Genomic DNA, 22,895 nt, shown 5'->3' with positions numbered 1-22,895 from the left:
CTTTTTTAATAACTGCTAATCTTTATTGATTAATATGTTGGCCCACGGTATCAACCTAAACATTATATATAGTTGTACAAGCATATTCATTATTTCCTTAGGCATAAAATATTTAATTAATCCAGAATTTGTTTTGTCTTAAGATGAAGTTGTTTGAATTTCTTCTTTTTCAAATATTTAGCTAATGGTACTTTGTAAAAAGGAAAACTTTGTCACACCCATGCAAATATTATTAATAGTGTAATAGTAATGCAGTGAGGGTAGAAAGAACTTTAGCTTCTTTGAGTCTAAATTATATTCACACTTGCAAATTTTTAGAACTGATGTTAGATTTTGTTGTTACCAAAAAGTCTTAGTATTTTAATTAATAAATTAACTTGAAAATATATTTATATGGTTATATTTAATTTCTACCAATGAATGCTTCCAAATATATACACATTTTTTATCTCTCATAGTTTTATATACTTTCTACAATGTATATTACATACTTAAGGTTATTACACTAGACTGTTTATTATTAATATGAAAGGGATTTCCTTTTAAATGTGTTAATATTCATATATATGAGAATTGATTTTGTGTATCGATTTCATGCAGTTAGAACTAATACACCATCCATCTTACTCTATCTGGCTGACCGTCTAAATTATGTTACCCTGCTCATACACAGTAATGACTTTTTGTTTTGTCTCCTCCTTTTGAATATTTTCAGTTTGAATTACTTTTTTTTAGCACACTGACTAGAACTTATTAACATATCCACAGATAACCTTGGGTGCCCCCAAAACTTAACTCGTAAGAGTCCTATTGACCAGAAGCCTCAGCAATAACATAAACAGGCAATGAACACATATTTCGTATGGCATATGTATTATCTGCTGTATTCTCACAGAAAAGGGAGCCATAGAAAAGATAATGTATTTTCAAATGGTTGCAGATCTCCAGGAAATTTTCCAACATATTTATTGAAAAAAAATCTGTGTATAAATGGACCCACGCAGTTCAAACTCATGGTGATCAAGGGTCGACTACCCTATGTGTCTTCCTATTGAGCAATACTCTTAGGGGAACCTAATTCCTTATAGATAGAGAGTCCTTTTCCTTTCTTACCTAATTTAGTATTTTACCTTATTTATGAAAATGTTCCCTAGAGGAGACATGAGAATGTCTTAGGGGTCCTAACACTAACCTTTGTGACTGTTGTCATGGCCATGTGATGAGCATTTTTGCAGGACAGCATCTTCTGTATTTGGACACGCTGAAGGTCTTCCCATCTCTGAGGAAATACTCAGCATGGGACCTTCTCATTATTTTCTATTGCAGGGGTCCTGTCTCCTAATGCTAGTTTTCCTGTGACTTGTCCCAATGTCAAGATTTTCAAATGTGTAGGTGCAGTGTGCACCGAGTTTTCTGAAAGACTGATTTCTGGGGCGTAATGTGGATCACTGCTCACTTTCCTGCACTCGCATCTAAGGTTCGCATTTGTGCCTTTTTCCTTACAAAGACTGGGGATTTTCATTCTTTCACTTAACTTGCTTTTTCTTTGCATCGGCTTTACCACCGCATCCTTTCTGTTCTATCTCAGACGGCTCCTTTCTGATGCCTCTGCACCGAAGCTGGGACGTCTTATTTTACTCCATGAAAAATGGCAAATGGTTATCTAAATGTTCCCAGAGCGTCTCTCAGAGGCTGTGGTTATCTTCTGTTCTGCACAGCTTTTATTCCCCATAAAACACCTGCTCTCTTTCTCTTTTCTTTTCTCTTTCCTCATCTTTGGGCAAGTCAAGATTTCCCCAGACAAGGGTTGATGTGTGAAAGGTCCCTTCCCAGTGGTCCAGGAGTTCTCCTCATTGCACGTGGTGGTCCCAGACCGCCTGCACACCTACCTGGGGGCTCCTTAGAAAGGCAGACCCTTCATTTACAGCTGTCCACTGCTGACCTGCTGCTGAAATTCCGTTTCTAAGGAGCTACCCCCCTCCCTCCGGACAGCACTGTCCCTTACCAAGGCAATCAAATGCTCTGTACTATCCCGGTGTGTGAAAAATGACATTGAGCTTGTAGGACTTTTCCTGAATTGTCCAATTCTGCAGTGTGCGCTAATGGCAATTTTCATGCACCAGTCCTCTGTCTTACCTATTTGGTTTGGCTGGCTTATAATTTGCTTAATTTGAATGTATATATAAAGCTAGAGTAAGGAGGTTTTCTGAAATAATGCTCTGATGGCAACCCCCGGATGTAGGCACGCATTCCCCAGGTTATTTGGTGCCTATAGACAGACACTTACTCTGTGGGATAGGTGGCTGTATACAGGGTGGGGAGAGGTCCCAAATGTTCCCTCATCTATTTCCTATCAGGTTTACAAAACAGTTCCCAGTGCAGCAGTGTCGTAAGAATTCAGCACATGGAACCCTCTTGTGTCTCATTAATGGAGCTTATAGAACTCCCCCTGATTCAGCCTTAGGTTTTGTGCTGTCTTAGATTCACTATTACGTTCACCCCTTTTTTGTCTTTATTTTCACGAGTATTTCAGTGGGGAAATTGGCATCAAGGACATGCGACTACATGCTGTATTGGGAAAGCAGATTTAAGAGAGGACCCTGCCGAGAAGACGTGTTCTCCAAAAATCCTGAAAGCTGGTCAGGATACAGACCAGTGAGCAGATAATGCCCATGGGAACAAGAATGGGTTTTCTTGGGGAAGGAATAGCCTTTGAACCTATTTCAACACCATTGACAGCTTTCTTCTAAACTCTTCTTTATGCTGTTAAATATTTTGAGCTGCATTGATTCATTCCCTATTTCTTCAACTGAGAGTAATAGTAATACTAATATCCAAAATCCGTACCTGCAGACATTTTCAATAAAGACTGGAAAGTGCATATAATTATCCAAGAAGTGAAATAATTAAACTAGCAATGACTTTGTCTGTGGATCTCAAAGTAAGATACTTTTAAAAATGGAACTCATTTAGCATAAATCCGTAAACACCTCAAGAGAGATTAAGCTTCTATCTTGGCCCACAGCAAATGCTTTATGGATTTACAATTGACTGGCTTAGAGCCATTAGGCGTATGGGATTAAACAGTTGTATTAAAGAAAATCCCATCCTACGATCACTGCACAGTATTATTTTCTGAAGCAATATAATGCTAATGTAAATATAGAAGAATAGTAACATCGAGGTGCATTAGAGATTATCAGGATGTGTTAAATAAAGCTGGGCTCCTGTTTTCCTCAAGAATGGGCTATACCTGATAAATGATTCTCTGATAATTGAGGCTTACCCCATCTGAAAGGTGTCTCTTACTCTTTTTTTTTCTCTCTTTTTCTCCTTTTCCTCTGAGCCACCGTTTCATACACCTAGCCTCATGCGTTTCCCTTACCACCAGCTGTCCTCCACTGGCTTAGTCATTTAGGCATAATTTCTGTTCTCTTTACTAGACCAAAGGTCCCAGACATACTCAGTGGCTTATTCATCTCTGGGTTTTATCATTTATTTGGGAATTGAAACAAAACTGCCTTGCCAGAAACTAACCTTACCACCTTGCATAAAATCGGTTTCCCTATTTGTTGAAATGTGCCATGGTGCAGCTGTGTCGTGTTTGGGTTCTGGTTTGAATCCCCAACTGTGGTAGGTTGCTGTCCTGGACCAAGTTCCTTAACCATTTGCCATTGTGTCATCTGTACTTTAGCTAAAACAGTTCTTGAAAGTTTAAAGACGGTTACAAAATATATGGAACAGTGACCTGCGTGTATTAACCCACCAGTGCAATTTAGTTCTTAATAGTGTCATAATGAAATAACGGTTGTAATACTAGAAAGACCAGTAGGATGAGAGCGTGTGTCATGGATTCAGTTGTGTCCTGTAAAGTCTCCGTATGTCACCATCCCCTGGGGCACTGACCGGCTTTGCGTCATTTAGGAAAGTCATCTTATTGTATCTCTATGAGCTTCTTGACCTATAACATGCAGATGTCGAATAGAAGGAACCTGGGCTTCTTGCACAAATGTGATTCTAGAAATAGAGCAGGAAATATGCAAGATGAGCCTGGGGCATCGTGTCGAACCAGAAAGTAAGGAAGAACTAAACACCAGACCATGGCGATGGGCAAAACGAAAGTTTCACAAGGAGGGCGTTCCTTTGGGAGGATTTAGGGGAAACCTCTCCCTCGCTTTCTTCAGTTTATAGAGGCTCCCTGCATTCTTTGGCCCTTCCCTCCCAAAGACACATTTTCCCACCTCCGACACAGATTCTCCTCTGCCTCCTTCCATGCTAATGATTCTTGTGATCACACTGCATCATCCAGGATTATTTCCTGATTTTTGAGGTCAGCTGATGATCACCCTTAATTGCATTTGCAAATTTCACTCCCCTCATCACATACGTATCTCAGCCAAGAAGAGCTTAAGGAGAGACGTGGAATAAAATGCAACGGGGGTTCCTGGGACAGAAAAAAAGGACATTAAAAATGAAGAAAATCTGACCAAGTTGTGGACTTTATGAATGATAATATTTCAGTATTGGCTCATTAATTATAACAGATGTACCCAACTAATGTTAGATTGTTAGGTGGTAATAACAGAGGAAATGGGGTGTGAGGTATAGATCATCTTTCGTACCCTCTTCACATTTTTCTCTAAATCTAAAGCTATGCTAAACCTTAAATTTATTAAAAAGAAAAAAAATGCAGATTCATATCTTCCTTCTGTGATCCCTTTGAGCATCTGAATACATAATACATATACATATATATATAAAATCCTAAATACATAGATTGGAATCCTAAAATATGTAATATATATCCAAGAAGATACCTTGGACATTTCTTGAATTTAAAAGTCAAATGGGAATTTGCTTAAAAAATACCTTCCCATAGTTCTCAACAAAGCCTTGATGTACTTGTCTAGAAAAGGAATCATCGTGAGCTTAATTCTAACACAGCAAGCCTTCTGTCAGCACCCTCCTCCCTTCAAGGCCTTTCTCTGCCATTGGGATATTTCTCTTTAAAAAGTTATTAAATTTTTATTGAGATATAATTGACAGGTAACATTGTAAACATTTGAGGTGTATATGTGGGTTAGCTGCATTTATACATTGCAGTATGATTGTGATGGTGTCCACTAACACCTTTATGATGTCATGCAATGATCATTTCCTGTTTGTGTTGAGAACACTTAAAATCTGGTCTCTAACAACTTAGAAGGATATAATACAGGTTTATTGACTGTAATCACAATGCTGAATTGGATCTCCAGAACATAGTCCCCTGGTTGCAAATCTGTACCCTTTAAACAAAATCTGTCCATTTGCCCCAGCCCACGGCCCCTGAGAACTACCATTCTATGCTCTGCTTCCACGAGTTTGATTATTTCACCCACAAATAAGTGAGATCATATAGTGCTTGTCTTTCCTTGTCTGACATTTCACTTAGCATAATGCCCCCTAGGTCCATCCATATTTTTGCAAATGGCAGAATTTCCTTCATGTTCATGGCTGAGTAATATTCCATTATATAGATATACTTTTTTTATCTGTCATCCATTAATGGACATACCAGGTGGTTTTCATTGCACAGTAAAAAATCTAGGTGCACCTGCTGTCCTGGGGCACAGGGTGTCTATAACTGATATGCAAGTCAGAGTGTAATCAGGGACATCCACAAAGCACAGCCGCAACACATCGATAAAGAGATGGTTCCCTCCTGAGGAGCGGACACCACAGAGTCGCTTGCACTTGGACTGGGTGTTCAAAGGTCTTCAAAGTTGCAGAGTAAGGAGATCTGCCGTGGCCTCAGAAGCTAGGAAGAGAATGCATCATGAGGAAAATCTGGGGGGCAGGAATGTACAATACATGTTTAGGAAACCATGAAAAATAATACCTCTCCTGGCAATACTATGAGTCAGCATTGATGGATCGCTTGCAGTGCACAAGACAACATTCATGCGATTGTTTTGAAGGAAAGCTGTGCATGATTTTTCTGGATATGTGATTCTTTTAAGCTCTTCCTTACTTTAGGGACTTCCTGATGATTGGCTCAAAGGAAATAGTTTAATGTTTCCTAGTCTTAATGATTTTAGAGTGTCATCACGGCAATATTGTGCTCAGTCACTGTAAATATTTAGGTACTTCATAGTCTGTGTTGGCATACCCGGTTTTCTATTGTACTATAGTCATATGGTAGTTTAGTGCCGAGTATAAAAATACTCATTTTCTGGAACAGCTGAGCAAAATCATGGTGCTTATAGGAAAACAACGTGTCCACTGTAAGGGAACACCATCCGATTGGCTTTGATTTACAAATATCAAGCCCATGGGTATTTACAGACATCAAGACACAGCTCTGATGTAAAACAATCTGTTTGCTTCAGGTACATGTGGGGCTGTTAGGAGTCTGCATGGCCTTCTGGGTGTGCATTTGGCCAAGTGTGTGCATGGGTAAGTGTGTTTTTGAATGAGTACCTCCTGGAGAGAAGCAAAGAGCTGTAACAGTCAACGTAGGCTAAGATGCAGTGCTGTCACACAGACCCCAAATCTTCGCAGCTTGCAATAACAAAAACTTATTTTCCTTTTATGAAGTTTGTGTCCATCTGGGGCTGACTGGTTGTTCATTACATCTTCTTCTTTCTAAGACTAAGGCTTGAAGGGGTGTTCCCCATCCGGAACATACTGGTCTGGTGGTAGAGGGAAACAGTATGGTAGAAATGTGATGATTTATAATGTTTCGGCTTGGAAGTGATGTATATGTCTCCCATTGACTTTGTGCTGGCCAAGACCAGTGTTAGCAGGAGGGGATGGTGTCCTTCCCCAGGGAAGGGCATGGAATCTTTTGAATAAATAACTCTACACAGAATGTGTTGAGTGAACATAATCGCACTGAAAAGGGGATGAGAGACATTTCCTTTAAGTTTGTTTCCTTGTTGACATTTCTGTTTATATCAGCACATCTTCATTTTCTCACTCACTAGAACAAGGGACACCTCTCCTGTGGCCATCAGCTAAGTCTACAGCAGGATGAAGTGACAAAAAGTCCTTCTCTGCAGTAAGAAGTACCCTACCTTCCAGAGACGGGATGACCTGGTGATGCTTAAAAATATATGTTTAGGGCCCTTAATGGAGATCATTTGATTTGCATCGCCTGGCGGATTCAGGGATTGAAGAGTGCAGTGCTTTTGCATACATCTAGACTAACTGTTTTTTGGGAATGATTGCATATAAGTTCCCCACATCAGGCACGCAGACCAGGAAAGCCAAGGGCAACTCGACTGGTTCGTAGTGAGTAAAGATAGACAACCTGCATGGAGATGTGGATGGTTCATTCCTTTACATAGACTGCACCAGGATGATTAGCCAAATGTTTCAACTCCCACTAACTTCTGTCCCACATACCAGAAACTTACATGGTGCAAAAATGCATCCTCTGGTCAGCTGTGTTCTGATGCAGAAGGAAGCCTGTCATCAGAGGTAGCAATGTGTAGCAGAACTCAAAATCTTCCAGAGCTCTTTGCAAGGGAAATATATGTTAAGCTATGTTCATGTTGGTGTATCAGTTAGTTACTACTGTGTAAGGAGCCATCCCAAAGCTAAGCATTTTACATGGTCTTTTATTTAGCCCATGGTTTTACACACACACACACACACATGCACACGCACACGCACACACATCTCCAGAGGCTTATTGTCTTTTTTTAAAATTCAACATTTGAGGAGGTGCATCTAGGCAAATGAATGCCAATTTCATTTTTCAACATGAGTTCTTATATAAAAATACCTAAGAAACAACTTAATATGGTATTTAGTTTCCATTTTTAAATACATTTTGATTTAGTCTCAAGCTCATGAAGATTATTTGGGTTGGTAATATATTCTATCAAGTGAGATTTCTAACAAAAACGGGAGAGACTTAATCAAACAGGGCTTGCTTTTTATTCCTCAGAACAGAAGTATTTCAATAACAAAATTCACAACAAAAAAATGCTTTGTAAAGCTATGCAGTACCCTGAGATTTTAATAGGAAACACAGGCATATAGCAGAGACCTATACAATTTTAGGTTTATTTTGATTCCTAAAAAAGAAAGTGTGAAATAAATTCTTCCTAATTCCAGTAAAACAAAAGAGGAAAATTGTTACTCAAACTTTTCTATCACTTTGTCTTCCAAAACCAGTCGAGTAAAAGAAAACATACCCACCCCCCAAAAAAGACCCTCCTAGTATTTCCATTATTACAATGAGACATTTTGATCTGGAAGAAAATTAGAAAGAATTAGACTTTGCTATTTTTATAATTACAAACATATGCCTTCAGTTTTCTGAACTGACTATCCCACATAAATTAGGTGGCAGAATTCTTTTCCACCATATGGAAAAAAGAAATAAACCCTATATGGCCAAGAAATGCTAAATGATAACAGAACAGCAATTGTAAAAATCAAATAAGAAAAGGCACCATTTCATTTCCATACTTGAGTTAGTCATGCACATTATACAGGAGAGTGTATATTTCTCTCACCAATGTCTATGATCATCCTTCATAAATGGTATGGTAAGTTGTCCTGCCTCATAGTAGCTATGGGTTTGAGGTAAAAAATTCCATGACTCACCCAACAGAAGTTTATCATGTGGCTTAAATGTGCTGGGTATTTTGCTAGTCATTGTGAATTTGGCAGCATAGGGCAGTAAAAAAAAAAAAATGGGTCACCTTTTTTTTATTGGAACTAACAATCCAATGAGAGTTATCCAACCAATTAGGATATTGTATATCATAAGGAATGCTTTCAAGAAAATCTTACAGTGCAATGAATAGCAGTGGGACCTTCTAGGAGTGCAAATGCTTGAAGATCAGGAAATCCCTCCTGAGAGAATGGAATTTCAGTTCAAGAATAAAGAGGGTAAACAAGGGGAATGTGTGAGGAGGATAATCGGGGATATAAAGCAGGAGAGGTTTGCAGGAAGAGAGGGCGTGAACTATCCTAAAGTCCTAAATGAAAAGTAGGCCTAAAGGACATGTGATTATATGAGGAATTGAGCCATGTTCATGTGCATGTATCAGTTAGCTATTGCTGCATAAGAAGCCGTCCCAAAGGTAAGCACTTAAGGTTGTCATGATTCTATGGACTGGAGGCCTGGACTCTGCTCAGCTGGGAGATTCTTCAGCCTGGGGTCACCTTGCAGGTCATTTGGGTGCTCATGGGACAAGGACTTTCTCAACAGGGATGCTTATCTGTGCCAGTTCTGGATTATGGAATCTCATACACATGGGGAGCTCAGAGTCCCAGGCTGGGGACTGGCACATCGTAATGTCTTTCTGTTGAAAAGACATAAATCCTAAAACCAGTCCAGATCCAAATGGTGGGGACACAAACTCCATCCCTACCTATGAAGAACTACAAGGCCACAGGGAGGGTTTGTAGGATTGGGACCTTTCCCCCATCAGTGGATGATGCCCTATAACTCAGCAGTTCTCGGTCCAGTCCCTTTATATGTCCTGGGACAGAGGTTTTCTAATTCGGGGATACATTTCCAAAATTTTTCTAAGTATGTCTGATGATCACTTTAGAAAAAATCAATTTCCATATACTCAGCTCTACATGTTCTCTTTCCTAAGACTTTCTGGACACCGAAAACCTTTTTTTTCTCGCATTACAAAAAAGTGACTTTCACTTCCCTGGGCAAACCTTGCTTGGCATGGGGTACAAAAGAGCTCATCCCAAATGCGGGTGATGGGACGCCTCTTTGTTGAACGCCCCATTACACAGCCTCTCCAGTCGTACACAAATTTTTGCTAGGAGTGAAACTTGATCTTGTTCAGATGTTCTGATTTCAGAAGGAAAAAAAAATATGAGGCTGTAGGTCCACTATGCTGAAACCTCCGAATGCAGACACTGAATGTCTCTGTAGGTAGCCGAGAGTTCAAGGATCACGTGTATTGGAGGAAACCCACAGATTACGTGTTCCATGTCATTGTTCAGATTCACCATGCTAACAAGTTTCCAGTAGGAGTTAGAACCTATGTTAAAATGTATGTGTGCGGTATGAATCCCCATGACAACCGATCATCAAAGGGCAGGGGTGACAGATGAGGTATCCTGGTGGCGTCCCTGCCTTAGCCCCCTCCCCTGGTGTCCCCACCGTGTCCTCTACCACTAAGCCACCAGTCTCCCCCTCTTTGCTCTCTCATGCTTGCTTGCACCCACCATGTCCTGAGCAGACACCCTTACAGCACAGACTCCTCTCCCAGCGCCGGGGACGACTGCCAATGAATGAATGTGTTCCTCAGCCCCGCCTGAACCATGCTGTGCAAGTCTGTCCCAAAGACGAGCCACCACTTTCCAGATAGGTGTGACACCCCCAGGTTCATCTCTCCAAGCCAGGGTGAGCATATGCAACATATCAATACATATTTGCAAAAGGAATGGGCTTATGCGTGAGTAAACTCATGAAGCATGTGGGCTTCAATGTGAGGCAGGTGCCACTCAGCCCCTTGCTAAAGTGAGCCCAGGACATGGGTGAGTGGTCGCTGTCTCCACCCAGTACTGATTTACAAGGTTAAAGAAGTATTCCTTCCTAGCCGATTGACAAAGTCATTCATCACTCATACCAGTGACGGCCAAGACAGCTTGTATTTCCCCTGTAACCATCACATAACTTCCTCTGTATTGAAACTAATGCATTTAGTGCAAACATGCCTCTTTTGTATTAAAGATGACAAGGCTAAGTTGAGCTTGGAATCTTTCCTCTTATGAGACAAAACAATAAATGTGAACTGGTAAACACATTTTTGATATACGCTATCTTGTACTTAGAGCAATAATTCTAAAGCTTTTCTAGGTTCTATCATTTCTTGGTATTCTTACGTAAATATTGTAACCACCTAATACTATCTGATACGTTTATTAGGCCGATTTGCACACTGAAGTGGCAACGAACTTCATGTACATTAAAGAGACACAAAATTGCTGTCCTGCCTCAAAATGTTAACAGCAGAATCCAGAGATTTTCCACGGATTTTTAACATTTTCTCCGTTACTGTGGTCTGCCTTTTCTGAATCCCCTACAAAGTGCGTCTATTGCATTTATGATACAAGGTACTATTTTAAATTGTCTGACTTTTGAACATGAAGTAAAGTTGAAAGGGGAACATCAAAAGTAAAAAAAGGATGGACACCCTTCAGGACCAGCGACGCTGTGATATTTTACTTATAAAATCATATTTAAATTTTAATAATGGAATGAGTATACATTTTCTGGAGGTGATTTAAATATTCCCTTTAATATTTAGACCCATTTCCCCACTGGGGCGAGGTGTCAATCAGTAGATGTAAAGGAATATTATTCTGGCGTTTTGGGGAAACGAAGCAAACCTGGACAGAAAGGAGAAAATGAAATGGTGTCCGGACTTTGAAATGCCTTTTTTTTTTTAAGGTAGTTACAAGATGGGATTCATCTGCAATAAATTCGAGCAGAATTTCTTTTCCACTCTGTCTTCTAATGCCTGTGTTTATGTAATTCATGATTGGAACTAAATTACAAGCTCAGGAGAACTCAGTTGGTTTTTAGCCTGCTTAGTTCTATTTCTAAGGAAAAATACATCAGCAGCTTATTAAAAAAGAATGAAAGGGTGAAAAATTAAGTATACATAGACCCTGACAAGTGATGTCTAATTATGTTTCTGGGCCAGGCTCTGCTCTATAGAATTAATTTAAAATTGTCATTTTGCAAATAATTCCTATCAAAATAAAAGAACAGAAGAAGGGTGGAGGACTTATCTTCCCTATTTTAAAACATACTAGAAAGTAATAGTGATCAGGACAGTCGAGAATTCAGGTGGCTAGAAATACAGAATGGAGTATAATTGGAGTCCAGAAATAAGTCCTCACCTTTTGAATCAACTGGCTTTCAATAGTAGTATTGGAACGATTCAGTGAGAGAAGGTTCATGTTTCAAAAACGGTGCTGAGACGATGGATATATCCACATGCAAAAAAGGTGAATTTCAACCCTTGCCTTTTCTAATACACAAAAAGTAAGTCAAAATAAATGAAAGGTGTATGAACAAACACTTAAACATTTAGGAAAACATATAAGAGATCATCTTCAGGGCTTTAAATTAAGCGAGGATGTCTTAGATCCAAGCTTTAAGAGAAGACAACCAATAAAGTAGACCTCGTCAAAACTAAAAACCTTTGCACTTCAGAAGACACATTGGGTAAACCAAAAGAGAAGCCACAGACTGGGAGAAAAAAATTGCAAATCATATTTCTGGTAAAAGACTAGCATTTAAGAAACATAAAGAACTCTTACAATTCAGTAATAAAGATCAAAGAACCGAGACTTTAAAACAGGCAAAACATTTGAATAGATATCTCATCAAAGAAGATAGTAGATGGGAATATATTCGATGTCATTAACTCATTAGCTGAATGCAAATTAAATCCACAATGAGACACCATCTCCCACCCAGTAGCATGGCTGTAATCCAAAAGACAATAAAAGCTCTGTCGACAACGTAAAGAAATTGGAACTTTCCTACACTGCTCATGGGGATGGGAAATAATGCAGCTGATTGGAAAACAGTCCGGCAGTTTCTTAAGACATTAAACATAAATTTGCTACTCATGAAATGTGATAAACGTAAATCATATGATATAGTACTTACACTCCTAAGGTATCTATCTACCCAAGACATACGAAAACGTATGTCCATACAAAAATAGTTGTACACAAATGTTCATAGCAGCATTATTCAGCAAAACCACTGAGTGGCAACTATACACATGGCCATCAACAGATGAATGGATGTAGAATATTTGGTCTGTCCCTATGGTAGAATATTCTTCATCCTTATGAAAGAATCAAGTGCTGACACATGCTACAACACGGGGGCCTCTGAAAACATGGCGAGAGAAGCTGCTCACAAAGGACCACATATTATACAAATTCATTTCTGTGAAGTGTTCAGAAATGATAAATCCACAAAGAAAGTAAATAAGTGAGATGGGGAAAAGAACATGGAATGTGTGATAGGCCACAGACAATCTATCTGGGGTGATAGAAATGTTCTAAAATTGGATCGTGCTAATGGTTGCCCACCTCCAGAAAAAAATGATTGAATTTTATACTTTGTGTTGGTTTTCTATACCTCAGAAAAGCTCTTCAATTAAATTTGGCTGACAAAGGAATTTGGTCAAGATTCAGAGACAGTAGATTGCTACTTAATCAGAGATGTAACTGTGAAAATCACAAGAGTGTTACAGATCTCTCCAAGTTTTCCCCCACTTGGGGCACTTTCCCTGACCCCTGCCTCTCTTCTGGCTTCCAGAGGTATTTCAGTTGACTCAGATTTCATGCATTAATGGTGAACCTCCAGACATTAAGAACTGAGTCTTGAGAAAGGGCTGTGGCATTGAACTCACTCCAGATCTTGCAGAAGGGCCTCTGGGCTTGTGCCAGACCAGTGGCCATGCATACTCTCTATTTCTAGGTACAGCATGAAGAAAAAAAAGAGAATTATAAGTAAATTCAGATGAAGCCAGGGATAGGACAGGACAGGCTCACGAGAAAGGTAAATTCCAGGTATGGGGGCTGAGTTAAAACAAGCCTTTCCAATGTTGGCTGCATGTTTTCCGGAAGGCTGTGATAAGGAGATGTAGTCAAACATTAAAGCATCACACGTTGGTACCAGGGGGTCAGCTTAATCAGAGAATACAGTCAATGTCTTTTGACTAGACCTTTATTTTTTTCTAGCATCTCTTCTTTTTTTTCATGAAATAGGTGACCTGTTTTTATAAAAACTTAAAATCTTCTTCCATAAATGGATATAAACTTTTTTCAGACACAAGAAGAGCTTGTCTTCTAACACAAATAGTTTAGTATATTATTCCCATCCCCATTTCTCTAAGAAAGGCGTCCTAAACACAATGTACCATAAATCCAGTCCACAAGATAGCTTGCCTAGAGATTTCATACCAATGAATCTGGACAAAATCCACCTACAGGAGAGCTGAACTAATTTGGTGGGGATTACATTTTTTAGAGTTCAAGTTATTGAAATCGGTGGAATTCTTGGACACAAATAGATTTTGCTATTAAGCGAAGAACTACAAGCTAATGAGTGATGTATCAGTGTCGTGATACTTCCTAATGGATTGGAAATGGGTATGTTGTAAGAGTGGATGTTTAAAAGGTGTCGAACTACAAACCCAAATGATTTCCAACCATTATTTGAACTATGAAAACAGCAACTTCACATCTTGGTGGGTAAACATGTAAGCCCCTCTGAGTTATGTAGAACTAACAGAGGATGGTGGGAGACAGGGACCACCTTCTCTCTCTTAACCCACCAATCCCAGCACCCACCACAGAGGATGAAGACAGAGTGAATGAATCGACACTTTCTGAGCTCAGGAGGTAAATCCCATGACTGTCTAAGACCATTGAGCCAATTAACTAAACGATTCAAACCATAATAAATATTTGGGCTTCTTGTAACTGGAAAACATAAAATCCAAAATGGGGCAATGAAGACAGCATAGAGGAGGTCTTGGTGAGTTTACGAGACCTTCCCCACATTTTGTCTCTCTGGGATTCTTACATGGTCTTTGTTTCAGGTGATCAAGGTAGGTGACTTTATTTATTGTTTACACATTCAGATACCAGTGACATTCAAGTAATAGTGTTTCAGATATGGAGAACATAATGTATAATGTTGTATATTGACTACAAAATGTACCAAAAGTCGTGTATGCTTTATAGTAAACAGGTGGAACTGATAACAGGTAACATTTCTCTGGCTACTGGTGAGAGGGGCACCTTCATGGTTTAAATAAACTGGTGACATTTCTGATTGTTTTTTTTGTTTTTTTTGGGGGGGAAATGGTGTGTTTTTAAGGTCTTACGCATGAAACTAATATCAATTTTAAGATATTTTTATTAATGTCCACCCATGTTCATTGTTTAAATGTGTTTCTTTGTACATTTTCCTAACCACAGTGTGTTGGTTACATTTCAAAACTTTGTCTAGATTTTAACAAGTTATAATGAGAGACACATTGAATACTTCATATGCATTTCTTTTAAGAATGTGGAAAATCTCTTTTTTAATACTTTAATTTTCTGTTTTTTAAACTCACATTAGCTTTTTTTCTTTTTTTTTGGCAGTAATACCATTTTAACCCCCCCAAACTGCATTTTCACAGGATATCTAATATTTTTTGCAAGTAACATTTTGAATTTGTTCTTGACATCCTTCTGTTTATATGCATTTTGCATTACCTTCTCTTATTTTTTTGAAATCCCAATGTAACAAATTTCAAGTTTTTGTGTGACTTTATTTTTTTTCTTTTCCTTTTACTGGGTAGTATCTCTCTTCTGAATTTTTTGCAAACCTGTTGTTTTTGAATTCTCTTTTTTTCCCTTTATTTTCCTTCTCAATATGACCCCAGGAGGCAACACAAAGAAAAACGCAGATGATATAACCAGTAATGATCGTGGTGAAGATGAAGGTATTTTTTGTTTTTTTTTCCAAAGCTCGACCCTGATGCATGATTGTGTATCTATCTCTCTTTTTTTTTTCAATTTCAGTTTGTTTTTCCCTCCCCTTCTCGGAAATGAGTACACATTCGTGTGCTGCTTCTGTATTTTCTTCTTGTTTGGAAACCACTGTCATTTTAAATCCCTGTGATCGCATAGATGACCACAGATCACCTGGGAGAAGACGTATAAATGTTGTTTCTAACTAAGAAGTGAGGGACAAAATACTGTTTACAAAGAAGCCCACCTTTTTTTGTTCTTTTTCTTTTTTTTTTTGGCTTGGTCCAAAGAAGAGAAATTGGAGTTTTACAACATGCATGATGTATACTTTCTTCTTTCACAATGTTATTTTGTTAAGTTAACATTGTATTTTTGGAGCTTTTCTCTCCGTGATGTCTTCTATGAATTGCAAAACTCTGCGATATACCTCAGTAGAACTTTTGGGGTTGCTGGCATTTCCTTTTTTGTTTGAGTGATTTTCTTTTAAACCTATTAATTCCAAAATGGCTTTCACAGAATCTTGTCTGGTTCACAGTGAAATACATGAAAAAGTGTTATAACGACATGCTGTTTCTCTGAGGACGGTTCTTTAGCAGCATTCAGACAAAAAATTTTTAAAAAGCATAGGGACAGCCAAGAACTAGAAAAGGTCCCAGAGCTACATCTATGCATCTTCCAAAAATCATGGCTATTTTGAAAACATTCCTCCTCCCAACAGCAACAACAAAAAATGTTTGGTTGCTGTGGAAATTTCCTTTTTGAAGGATCCCAAATTGGTTGACATATGATCTGCCCGAAGTAAATTGATTTTTTTTTTTAAGATTGAAGATAGCTGGCATGCACGTCACAACTAGTACATTGCATCCTACAGTTCCTGCAGGATAAATGGTCTTAAAGAAAAGAAACAACAATTCTAAATAAGTCCACGTAAAGGCTGTGGAAGATGGGTGAAGGCACGTTTTCCATCGGAGGAGCAGAACGCACGGCCCTCCGTTTATTTTTCTTGGAGGATGAAGGCTCTGGATGAACCTTTGGTTCTCTGGACGAAAGGCAATTTAAGCCTGAGAAGTGATTCGTGAGTTCTCCTTGCCAGGCAGCAAAACTGCCCTCAAAGTGCCTTTTTTATCAATTACTTGTTTATACTGCCTTCTTGGATGTCTCTTCATAAATCAACTGCTCTCTGAGAAAAGAATTTTGGAGAGTCAACATTGCCTGCATGCCCGGTCCTCTCTTAACATGATTATTTGATGATTTTATTTGTTGTTAACCTGAGTTCCTAGGGTTGCCCCAGCCTCACAGCACTCTGAGTTCTTCTGATGGCATTAGAGTTTCACATGCAGCATGCAACTTACCAGTTAGCCTGTCCCATGGGGGGTGGTGCCAGGAGTCCTGCAGTTTCATCAGTATTCAAGGAAAACAGTAACACCGACCCTTCTTCCTCTGTACACCCTCTATTCATATAAGTTGCATCTTGCCGTGTGTTTCTTAGTGAATTTCCTTTCCATCACTAGGATCTGTTTCACATTGCTCGCAATGCAACTTTATCACCATGAAAATGCCCCTAGTTTTCATTGAATACTGATACATTTTTACTTTGAATCAATGCCTCATCCAGTTACACCTACCTTAAGGTCAGGAGAACCTCATTCCTGCATGTTGTGAAGTGGTAAACGATGTCGACCCAGCGTTTTCTCCAGGGGGAACTCCTTACTGCAGCCCTCAAGCCCTACTGACTCTTCTTTTCCACAAAGGAGTAGCCAGCAGCCGATAATGGTAAAATAAGGACAGAAACAGCAAATCTGGGGCCTCAGAGAGCAGTTTCTTGTGCAGAACGCCCCACCGTGTAGAGACAGTGGTTTATGTAAAATCCCATGGAGCATGTGATAAAGGATTCTTACTTTACATTTGAATTCTGTGTGAGGAAATACGGTGTTTTTCTGCTATAGGTTGTATATCTACAGACCCGTGGGGTGGGGGAGCACGCTGTTTTCTGTATTTGACTGTGACCAGCGGGTTCTTCATGCCTTCCGTACACTTCATTGCAGCACCCAATGAGCTCATTTTGATTCGGTCTCCATAATTCATTTTATGAGTAGCTTCCATCCCAGTGATGATGGTTCACTTCCTTAAAATTCCTTTCTGATATTTCAAAAGCGCCTTGGCGAATTAGGATTCAAAACAAGAAACTTTGATGAAACAACTGAAAGTAAATGTACGTGGGTACATTTGGTTGTTTTGATGACATTCAGATATTTAAATTATTTGCACATATATTTGTATCTCTCTATACACATACATATGTATATATTCAGAAGTGATTACACTCGAGGTAATTCTTCTCTACCATTAAGGGAAGCCTTATGATGAATGCATGCTGAACAGTTTGTTGAATCATAAATTTTCAGGAAGCAGGCTTTACACAGGGATCTGCAATCTCCACATTTCTGTCCTCCTAGACCACTGCACAATATTGTTTTTACATCACTGTTATATAAAATAGTAAAGTAATTGTGAAGGGTACTCATTGGTTGCCAGACACACTGGGAGTTTATATTCCCTATGAAAATGTTGAACGTTTCCATACTTTCATCTTGAGTTGCAACCTCGTGCCATTCTTAGTATATCTTTCATTTTTGTAATTAAACATGTGGGCATGTACTTCAGTCAGTAAACTAGAACAAAGGCATTTGCTTCAACATCTTGTTTTGTTTATTTTTGCACATTTCTGTTCTGTGGATAGTTTTTAACCATTTATCCAGCTTTGGGCATCAACTGTCCTGGTTTGAGAGTTTATGGGGTCATTAAGTTCTCTTACATTGTCGCTAAGTTGAAAATGTATCTAAAAGCTCACCCTTGAAGATGACCGTCATGGAGGAAATAAGTATTTGTAGGTATTCTTAAAAATTCAAATAAGTATCCATCTACATAGAAGATTACACAGGACATAAGTATTTCATCTTAATTTGTTTTAGTGTTTCAGAGATACAGAAACATCCATAGGTCTACATAATAACCTCAACTGTATGCTTCTCAAAATATCATTTGAATGAACAGAAAGTATCATTGCATTGGCCGTGTTCCTTAGGGAATCTTATCAAGGCGAATATAATTCAACAATAGAGGTAGTTAAGTCAAAACTACGAAAAGTAATGTGTGCCCTTTGCCCCCCGCCCCCTTTTTTTTTTTTAGCCCTAGTTCATCAGTGTGACTCTTTACTGTATTTCCTTACTTGACTCTTTTTCCAGACATCCATGATCAGAACAGTAAGAAGCCGGTGATGGTGTACATCCACGGCGGATCTTACATGGAGGGTACTGGCAACATGATTGATGGGAGCATCCTCGCTAGCTACGGGAACGTTATCGTCATAACCATTAACTACCGCCTGGGGATTCTCGGTAAGTGATCGCATCACGCCTATGACCTTGCAGAAGGCCGTGAGGAAGTTCTGGCTCCGTGTTGTTAGGACTGATCTGAATTGTGCACTTCTATTTGCCAGGTAAGTCCACTCTCCACCGCTCACTTCCCATTACCCGATAAGTTTGTTCCTTTTCATACTTTCTTGGAGAACCGTCTGTTTTCTCAGTGTGCCGTTTCTAACCCAGGAATTTTATTTTCTGGAACCACATCCCCTCCTCCAACAGATGCTGACTGTCAGGTTGTCCAGTTGAAAGCATATTTTTACTTAAAGCCCTTTTCTTTCCTGGGGCTGGATGAATACTTCACCAGGCAATAAATCTCTGTAGAATGAACACGTCTGGTGGTGACTTTGGGTGATGGTGATCATTTGGGAAAAGTTGACAACGGTGTAGATACTAGCTTATTTCTGTGGGTAGGCCAGTGTGCCAATAAGTTGATGCCACATGGCAAAGTCTCATGCCTGGTTCCTAAACTGATTATCGGTATTTATTGGGCCCTGAAGATCTAGTGGCTGGTGGCATGGCCATTGTATTTCCATGCCGTGGAATTTAGCTCTTATTTGAATTTTGTAAAATTAAAGGATTTACAGGGAAGGGAGATTGTCTAAAAGCATGGAAATTCAAGAGTATCTCCCCACTCTGATGGTTAATTTATTCTCTGACAACTTGGGGTTGGAAGTGTATATATATTCAGGAAGTTATATTTTGCAACTGAAACCTTCCTTTATGTTTGCCTGCAGTCGTACCATTCATGCATAATATCCCCAGGGCTCTGCGGACATGTTTGTTTTCAAGGCAAAAATGCATTGAGGTGGTGCAGAAATTTGAATTATTAACACTGTGGTTATGACAGTGAGATGTGCCTGTTGAAGCACGTATTTTATATTTATGGTAAAATATAAAAAGTAAGATAAAATGTAGTAAGGGAGCTCTGCCCAATAAGGTATGTGGCTGAAAATATTTTCTCCCAACAGGTCAATAGTACCAAGAATATTTTATTTTCAAAAGACCCCAGGAGCAGAAATGAGTGGTGGAAATGCATTTGAAATTTAGAAATGTAAATCACCCACTGATGTTTGCAAGGTAGTACCTTCTGGAGATTGAAAAAATGCTGGCTGTTCCTTTAGAACTTTTCTCATTAAAAAAACCTTAAGCCTTACCCGTTGCTATGGAGAGTTAAAAACAATCCTGGTGAGAGAGCAGAGCCATGACTCAGGAGTGTCAGGGAAATCGGAGACGCAAATGCCTGGCTGTTTCCAGCCTGCAAACGAAACGAGCTACCGTCCACCACTAAGATCGCTACAGACCCCCTTTTATTTGCTGGAATGAAATATGCTAACTGTGTTGATTCTGCATGCGGTAGACTTTCTAAAATGTGACTCAGTTTATCTTTATCAATGGATCTCTCATTGTCAATTGTCTTGATGAAAGTGGTTCCCAGCATTTACTTTGCATTTACTTTGGCTTGTAACAAATCACGATTGTAGGTTGTGAAAAGTATTTCTAAGCCACTGGCATTCAGATCTTTTTAAAAGGCCATTAAATAGGAAGGAACTCCAGGCACGGTGACCATCACTCCCAATTAGATAGGGATTTTGATTTTGATAGGAATAGATAGGCTTTTAACAAAATGTCAAAATATTGAGTGTTTTCTTTGAAAAGTAATACATGCATCGATGTAGGGAATAGAAAACATGTTGGTGATGATTGCTCTTTGTGGAGTAATACGTGCTATTTTCCTCCCTTAAAGAGATGGTTAACAAGAGGACTTAGAAAATTGGAAATTGGTAAAAAAGTGGAAAAAATGGGTATAAAAATAAACACAATTTTGGTAAAAGTGGAAGCAGGATGTTGGCGTGGAATGCACATCAGTTTAGAGTGAGACGGAAATGAGTGAGCACATTCCCTCTACCTCCTGTCTGAGGTGTGACTTGGGGAAAGTCTGCTGTTTTCTGAGCGTCCATAGGCGATACTAGCATTCTGCGCCTTGCGAGGTAATTGGACATACGGTATAAACATCCAGTGGGTTTCAGTGTTGTGAGGGTACAGAGACCAGCTAAGAACCAGTACAGCAATCACCTTATCATCTCCCTATTAATACACCTGGACATCATAGTATTATCCCAGAAATAATTGCAACTGGGCAAATGCATCATGGCTGGTATCTATCAAATGCCATCACCTAACCTGAACTTTACATTAAAAAATAATTATAAGACACTTATAATATATAAATGAGAGGCTCTTCACACTAGCTTTTGGAAATATGAATGCTTTCTTTAATCCGAAGCGCATGACACCATCTTGCTAGCCATTGATGATGTAATTTAGCGTGTCATCTAGGAACTCTGAGCGTGGTAAACACACTGTGAATATGCTGGGACTGCCCCAGGCAAACGGGTGGATCATTCCAGCTGTCAAGCCATTATTTCTACCTAAACCTAAGTTCTAATGATTTAACAGGTGTTCCATTTATTATCAATGTTGTTCTATAGGCACATTTCCAACTTTTTGGACATATATGTTTGTCATTAGGAGGCCCGTATATCCAAAACTTGATTGCTATCAAATCTGCCTTAAAAAAATTTTTTTTTCTATGATGATTGTCCAGAGATCTATGGTAGAGAAGGGACGTCCCCTCACCGATGCTTCCCGATGGAAATACCTGGATGGAATGTATTCATGTGTGGCTGTTACGTCTCCAATGTCTCCTTAGTTGTCTCCAACTCAGTTGGTCGGTTCTACCTCCTTTCAAATATTCATTTCAGTTTAGCTCGCGTGGCATTCTTTGCGTCTTGGTTATCCTACGATCTGATGCCACGTGCATGCTTTAACTTATTTTTGCTTCAAAATGGTCTTCTCTGTATGGTTTGTCACCAGCTCATTGAGCCTGGGGAACCCCTTAGAGGGGTTCACTTCTCTTCTTCCTGAGGCATCAGAAGTTCGGAGGTGATGGGATGAAGTCACAATGATACAGCTGGTGGGGACCAGTTGGAATGCGAACCCAGGTCTACAAGAAGCCAAAGCTCTGGATTTTGCCCAAGATCTCACCTTCAGCCTTGCTAGTCAGCGTTACGTATGACGGAGGTGAACTCCAAAATGAGTAGCTTCTATAACCACACAAAAATACCAGATGTGCTTTTCGGTGATCTAGTACAAAGCATGGTAGGATGGTCACCATGTATGTTGATGTTCTTCCAAATGCATTCTTCCTGTGCTGATGTGTTGTAGAAGGCTCCCTGTGGTGCACGGGAGGTGATGGGGTGTCATCCCCCACAAAGGCGTTGGTCACATCAGAGCCCTTCCGTGGTGTAGATCTGATGTTTTATCAAAGAGTTGGGTGTCCAACTGCTAGTGCCCATCACACGGCCTGCTGGCTGTCGGTGGTCCATAAACAGAGCTAAGACCTCTGTACCAAATGATGATGTCAACAGATTTCTCACCTGACAGCTATTGATGGTCTTAGGAAATGTTGCCTATATAGGTTTATATAACAGACTTCTTCAGGGATTCAAGCAAAAATCAGAAACACCTGCTCATTGTCCAGGTATTGTAACTGTCCTTTAAGTGTCCTCAGGGAAAGTTGAGTAATGATGTCAGGTAATGGCAGCATAACATACAGTGTTCTGAAATGGTCGTTAGTTGCATGAGCCAATTTAGGCTCACTGATGCCATAACTTTGAGTATAAGACAGAAGCAATTTTGAATAAAGGCAGCCTGCATTTAGAGCAGCAAAAGCATTTGAATTAAAGTCCACAAGACTTGAAGTGTATGTGTGCCATAAGGGTGTGGCCTTCAACAGATTTCTCACCTGACAGCTATCTATGGTCTTAGGAAAGGTTGCCTGCAGGTTTATATAACAGACTTCTTCAGGGATTCAAACAAGAATCAGAAACACGTGCTCATTGTCCAGGTATTGTAACTGTCCTGAAAGTGTGCTCAGGAAAG

At 39.4% G+C, this 22,895-nt stretch overlaps 1 protein-coding gene across 7 annotated transcripts in view; it reads left to right on the top strand.

The window, feature by feature from the left end:
* The window catches only part of LOC130678808 (neuroligin-4, X-linked), a 236,620-nt gene that overhangs the window by 130,219 nt on the left and 83,506 nt on the right, over positions 1-22,895 (top strand). For 6 of the 7 annotated variants that reach the window (XM_057495205.1, XM_057495204.1, XM_057495202.1 and 3 more), the window contains 2 exons: positions 15,441-15,500; positions 18,774-18,926. In XM_057495205.1, coding sequence (XP_057351188.1) covers positions 15,441-15,500; positions 18,774-18,926 — 213 coding nt within the window. The remainder of the gene's footprint in view (positions 1-15,440; positions 15,501-18,773; positions 18,927-22,895) is intronic. The other variant, XM_057495208.1, reaches the window with a different exon arrangement.

Source organism: Manis pentadactyla, chromosome X (assembly GCF_030020395.1).
Source record: "Manis pentadactyla isolate mManPen7 chromosome X, mManPen7.hap1, whole genome shotgun sequence".
In the NCBI taxonomy this organism is placed as follows: domain Eukaryota; kingdom Metazoa; phylum Chordata; class Mammalia; order Pholidota; family Manidae; genus Manis; species Manis pentadactyla.
This window is presented reverse-complemented; position numbering and strand designations above follow the sequence as displayed.